Genomic DNA, 6007 nt, shown 5'->3' with positions numbered 1-6007 from the left:
TGTTGAGACATCACGCGTTATTGTTGGGACGTTGTTTTAGTGGGGGAACTGCGGCGCTCGGTGGGGTGCGGCGCTCGGTGGTGAAACACGTTATAACGTAAAATCGAATTTAGATACAAAGAATATGGAGATGGAATTATTTCATTTTTCATCTCTGGAATAGGTAGGGTTGAGAATTCTCCATGATAAATCATTGAATATTTTTGATTTTCGATGATACTAATATTCTTTACTACTTTTGCGATACTACCTCATGTTCAACCCCCCCCCCTCTCTCTCTGCTGTGTTCTAAAATTCTTCTCTTGCATTCTGCAAAAGGTGGTGTATCGCAATTCGCAGTGATGGAGCTCTATCCACCAATCTCCGTCCAATAATTGGTCTGGCATGATATCCAAACCATGGGACGACACCAGGTCCCTTACACATATCCTCCAACACATCCGCATAAAACTTAGCCACCAGTACACACTAATACCTCCCTCTCTACTCCAAACAATCTAAAGATGCAACGCACGACGCCCCCACACAGCTCAGCACCTCCAAACCAAGCATCCCGCCTCCCACCCCAGCGCTTCCTAACCCACCTCCTCCTTTCCGCCGTAGCAACCCTGATCCCGCACCTCCTCTATCTCCTCCTATCGCTAACTCACCTCTCCCTCACACACCTCTCCGTTATCCAACTCACCATTTTACTCCTAGCCTTCAATCTCACAAACATCCTCGGTCTGGCACTCCGCCTCTTCTTCCTCGCCCTGGGCACTCGCTACCCCCTCCGCAGCGAATCCTACTGCCTCGGTGTCTCATCTGTCATCGCCGCGCTACACGGCGTCACTTTGGTACTGGGTCAATATGTGAATGGTGGGTTTACTGCGGGTCAGCACGCTGCGGTGCATTTTTGTGCAGTGTTTTGGGTGCTTGAGGAGTGCGAGGCGTTTTGGACGTACTTTCAGTGGCGAGGGGTGAGGACGGGCTGGAGGAGGGTGAGGCGTGTGGATGGGGGGCCGCGGTTTGAGTATTTGCGCGAGCCCGTGGCGTATCGGGCTGGTGCGACGCATTTCCTGTGGCGTGGGGAGTTGAGCAAGCGATGCTTGGTGGGGGTTGTGGAGTGTGTGGTATTTCAGGTGGTTTGTGGCGTTGTGGCGTATGGGATCAAGAGTGTGGTTAATCCGGACCCAGAGTGTGGAGTTCTTTGTGGTATGGTGGGTGGGATGGTGCTGTTTGGCGGATATCCAGCTTCGATGTGGGAGGTAGTTCTGGGATTGGCGCTGTTGAGGGTTGTGAGGCAGGCTAATTATGTGGGCTTTTGGGCGTTGGTTGCGTTGGCAAGGCGGTGGGGATTGGTGAGATGCGAAGGGAGTGATATTGAGAGTAAGAGTGAGTCTGGCAGCGGCTATAGAATAGATGTAGCGTGTAGTTGTGGTGTGTAAGAGTAAGGTTACATCTCTCTGCAACTGCAAAATCGTCGGTTGGATTTCCCACTGCTTAATGCCTACTACGATAGGCGATTTCTTACGCAACTCTCCATCTTGAGAGCTATTATGCGCCAAAGAACGCTTGCCATTTGCTTTTCATGTCCTGCAATGCACACACAACCTCAGTGTATACTGCACTCTGCAGTACGTCACCATGAAGATCATCGTCACAAGAAAAGTCGCAGTGAATGCATTTGCGCACAACTTCCAGATATTTGGGACCCAGAGTCTGGATAGAGTGGTGTTTTTCATCAAGCAACTTTCTTGCTGCGATAATATCGCTGGGTGTGCTGTTCAGTTGGGGTCCTGTGATGTCTCTTTGAGCACAGATTTCCAGAAGGGCAACCCCGAGTTTAGCTAGAGTGACGTTGCGAATGCCAAATGTGTGCTTCAGATCAAGTGCGTCATGCTTTCGCTCGGTGGTGAGAGAGGAGTCGTCTGGAAAGCGGTTGCTCAGGTGCAAGCTATCGAGTGCGTCGGAAATGTCGTTGACATCTGCGTGAGACGGATCTGTGAAATATGCTACGTCTTGAAGAGTCCATGCTTGGGGCAGCCAGGAGGTTGAATGGTACTGCAGAACTGCCTCGGCTAACTTGTGTGCAAGTGTAAGCTGTTGCAGCATGCGAAAGCGCTGGACGAGGCTTTTGATAGGCATAGCCCCTTTTCGCCGGGCGAAAGACGATATGTCGTTGGTGGCGAGTTTACTTGCGTCGTAGAACATGAATCGCATTACTGGCTGACTCTTTGCGACTTCAAGAAATCCCACGCAGCCATCTTGACATGTCGATGCAGACGAGTGCATTCTTGTCACGTGGCAGCAAACGCTTTCTGTTGTTTTCAAGTCCAGCATGACAAAAGATTGGGCCTGTGTTGTTTGTATGTTGCTTGTTATAGTCGTTCGAACGCATCTAACATCGTCTTTAGGATCGTTGATTCGGACTCTCTTCTTTGATTTGGCCTTTTCTAATGTTGTCTTAGTTGTGACTGGAACTGTTTCTCCTATTCCATGACACAGTGCGCTCGCTAGTGCTGGCTGAGGCGATGTCGGCACTTTGTATGGTGTAAGTGATGTAATGGTCCGAATTTGTAGCCATATTGGCACATCGGTGGATGGCCTACACGTTGTTAGCAGGGTGGCTCTCATATGACGCACTGAGCTGCAAATCATGCCTGCCCTGACATACTTTTGGACTGCGAGACCTTGTTTTGGTTGGCATGCAACGACAACATCAAGCTGTACGTTGTCGTGCCCGCTCTTGGCATCGAGCGACAGCTTGGCCTGGTGTCCACTATGAGATGTGTTTGTGCAAGACCATGACTCGTGGATCGACTCTCCTAATTGTTGCGAGGCGATGCGGATCTGCTGATAGCTCTTTGGCACGGCTTTGCGAATGATGCAAGCCGATGGGACATTGCGGCGCTTCTGCATCTTGCACCTCTGTTTGCGCAACCTGCTCAGTGATTTGTTCCATTTATCCAAGGATTCCAGCTGTCGGATGTATTCATTCTCTTTGCGAGTTGTGTTGAAAGCATGGCAGATCTTCCTTATGAACTCGTGTTGTGGTTGTTTTGTGTTACCCAGACCGTCCTCGAGCGTGCTTAGGCTTGCTCGGGTTTCGCGGAGGATATTGCGGAGTCGCGTCACAATTTCCTCAAATAGCTCGTAATCCTGTTGCATGAGGTTCCGTAGTCGCCGCTCAATATCCTTTCCTTGCTCTTGCCAGTTCTTGTGCATCGGATCCTCCATCATCTCAGATATTTCGCTGGGGTCGGCCATGGTTGCCTGCAGTAGCATGCGGCAATCATTGTTGAAACTCGCTGCCGCTACTCGGAACTTCAGCTGGATGTCGTATGCGATTTCTGCGTGTCGTGAGAAAGTCGTCAGTTTGCGCCTGGCGGTGTTGTATGACTTGAGAATCTCAACAACAACCGGCACTACACCAAAGACCAGGCCTGCGACTTCGATTCCCGACATGACGTGGAGAAAGAATCTGAGGAGACATGAGGGCTGATCAGGCTGAGCACAATCGCATTGTTGGCGGAGTGAGGCGCAGTTTGGCCCCATTGTGATACCTAAGCGCTCCTGCCCCTCAACGGCTCAGCCTGATCGCAATGGCACCAACATCACACTAAAGAATCCCTCAACCAAGAACTCTTCCATGAATCATTCCTCAACGGCTCTTAAGCCTCCAGTTGTTTGCCCTTTGAGTTTTTCGTCGGATTTGACGCCGCAGGCTCGGTCCATGAAGTACAGGTCAGCCAACAAAGATCCTAAATATGACGATTCATCAGCGCAAAACTGATATTACGAACAGCGAGAGCATGTTGCGGTAGGCAGCCATCTCAAGACTGCCACCCCCTTGCGCGCCAGTTTTTGTGTGCCAAATAGTTATTGCCCATGTTTCCAGCAGGGGTCCGCCACGAGGCGACGGCTGCCGACGAAGGCGGCTCGGTGATGGAGCGCTGGCAGACTGGAGAGGGACGTTCCCAAGAAATAGCATCGTCGCCCCAAAGCAGCCCCACAGCTTTACTTCGAACACGATCACCACTACTCGCTCCTAGGGCCCATGCCTTCTCAGCGTTTGGATCACAGAACTACCCACCGATTACCTTGGATCGCACAGATCAGGTAGCTCCTCCAGGGGCCAAAATTCGACTTACAGCAAGCTTTTGGGAGGACGAAGGCTCCCTTTGTTTTCAAGTTGAAGCTAGAGGGGTTTGCGTGGCTCGCCGTGAAGACAACCACATGATCAACGGTACCAAGCTGTTAAGTGTGGCTGGAATAGATCGAGGCCGTCGAGACGGCATATTGAAGAGCGAGAAGACTAGACATGTGGTCAAGACCGGCCCGATGCACCTCAAGGGCGTTTGGATCCCATTCGAGCGTGCTCTAGCCTTGGCAGATAGGGAGAAGATCACTGAGTTACTATATCCTCTGTTTGTGCATGATATCAAGCAGCTCCTATACGATCCGAAGAATCAGAAGCGCACCTATCTTGCCAACCCCCAACATAAGTCCCAGGAAACAAAGGAACCGGCCGAACCTATCGAAAGTCATGTCCGTCAGATTGACGTGCCAGAAGATGGCGACAAAACTTCACAAGAGATCCCATTGGACACGCTGCGGAATGATGAACTCCAAGAGCAAGGCCCCATTGGATCGCTATCCAGGTCTCTCATAGAGACTCTGAGTCTCATTCTTATTGAAGTCAGGACACACTCCGATAGGGCTCTACACTATGGTTCCCTGGAGTCAAGCTGTGCAGCATTATTTTTCTGGGATGCTGACCTGGGATTATCGCGAGGCGAGCTCGATGATATGCTACAAGACTCTCCTCAGCTGCGCGATACTTGTCTCACTGTTCTTGTGTCAATCTCCCAATTTGTCAGCATATGTATGTGGATGATACACGACCTGTTGTATTGCGCATCACTGACATTGCACAGCGTTAATACATCTCATCAGTAGCGAGCAGCGCCGAAAAGAAGTGTTACAGTCAACAAGTATTTTGACATGCCTGGATCAAACTGTTAATATGATTGAGCAGCAATATCATTCAACTGATAAGCCCGAGCAAGATGCCGAAACATTATGTCAGACTCTCCGTACAAGAATCGATACACTTATCATGCTAGCACCCAGCCTGGAATCACCAGCAGAGGAAACCTTTGATGACGAAGAGCCACGTGCTATCCAATATATGGAGAAAAACTTACCAGAGCAGGCCTACATCAACAGCGTTTCGGAAAAGTTCCCTCTAGCAGCATCAGAAATTGTTGCTCAACTAGGAAAATTGAACTGGGATCGATACAATCACATGCTTCATCTACAGCGGGAAACGATGCAGCAGGAGTTCCAAATGGCCACCATGGAGAAAGCAAGGACAATATTCAACGACTCTGGTCTTGGAATATCTTTACCAGCACAGTCAAAAGCTGCTTCCAGCTCCGAATCTATCTATGCGCCATCAATTGTTTCTACCAGAGCTGAAGCGAGTCACAAACGTGTGCCTCTACTTCCACCACAAGCACGGTCTGGCGAGCCTTTCACCTGCGAAATTTGCAATAAACAAGTCAAGTTTCAGCGGACCAAAGCCTGGAAGTAAGTTGATTCATTCCCGTGCACTCTTAAATGCACTCACACTAATCAAATCACCTTAGGAAACATGTCTTTAGGGACATACTGGCATATGCTTGCTTCTTCGCCGAGTGCTGCAACACTCGCATGTTCTTCGAGGACAGCGATGCGCTAATGACCCACCTACAAGACCAACATGGGATGGATGTTCGACTCTCGGATGTGGAGTGTCCTCTCTGCATGGAGTTTACTTCCGGGGACCGTGATGTCCTAGCACTCCACATTGCCCGCCATATGGAAGAAATCGCTCTTGCTATACTACCTTCTGGTGTTGAATCCGACGAAGAATCAGCAGATGAATCAGGAAGCGTCATTGGATCTAATGATAGCTCTGAATCTTCCGGAAGAGTGATCCAAAGTGTTGAAGAGAAAGAAATGGCTGAGCAAGCCAGGAGAG

General features: G+C 49.9%; 2 protein-coding genes across 2 annotated transcripts; one reads left to right on the top strand and one right to left on the bottom strand.

The window, feature by feature from the left end:
- Nucleotides 1-1536: 1536 nt before the first annotated feature.
- Nucleotides 1537-3447, bottom strand: COCCADRAFT_108615 (uncharacterized protein; the record flags this gene model as incomplete). The annotated part of the gene is made up of 2 exons (XM_007718867.1): nucleotides 1537-2587; nucleotides 2657-3447. The coding sequence occupies 2 exons, from the start codon at nucleotides 3445-3447 to the stop codon at nucleotides 1537-1539; spliced, it is 1842 nt and encodes a 613-aa protein (XP_007717057.1).
- A 423-nt stretch (nucleotides 3448-3870) lies between these two features.
- Nucleotides 3871-5940, top strand: COCCADRAFT_73688 (uncharacterized protein; the record flags this gene model as incomplete). The annotated part of the gene is made up of 3 exons (XM_007718866.1): nucleotides 3871-4867; nucleotides 4920-5574; nucleotides 5634-5940. Coding segments are annotated over 3 exons (1959 nt in total), but the record flags the coding sequence as incomplete, so codon positions are not given.
- Nucleotides 5941-6007: the final 67 nt, after the last annotated feature.

This window comes from Bipolaris zeicola, assembly GCF_000523435.1.
Source record: "Bipolaris zeicola 26-R-13 unplaced genomic scaffold scaffold_260, whole genome shotgun sequence".
In the NCBI taxonomy this organism is placed as follows: domain Eukaryota; kingdom Fungi; phylum Ascomycota; class Dothideomycetes; order Pleosporales; family Pleosporaceae; genus Bipolaris; species Bipolaris zeicola.
This window is presented reverse-complemented; position numbering and strand designations above follow the sequence as displayed.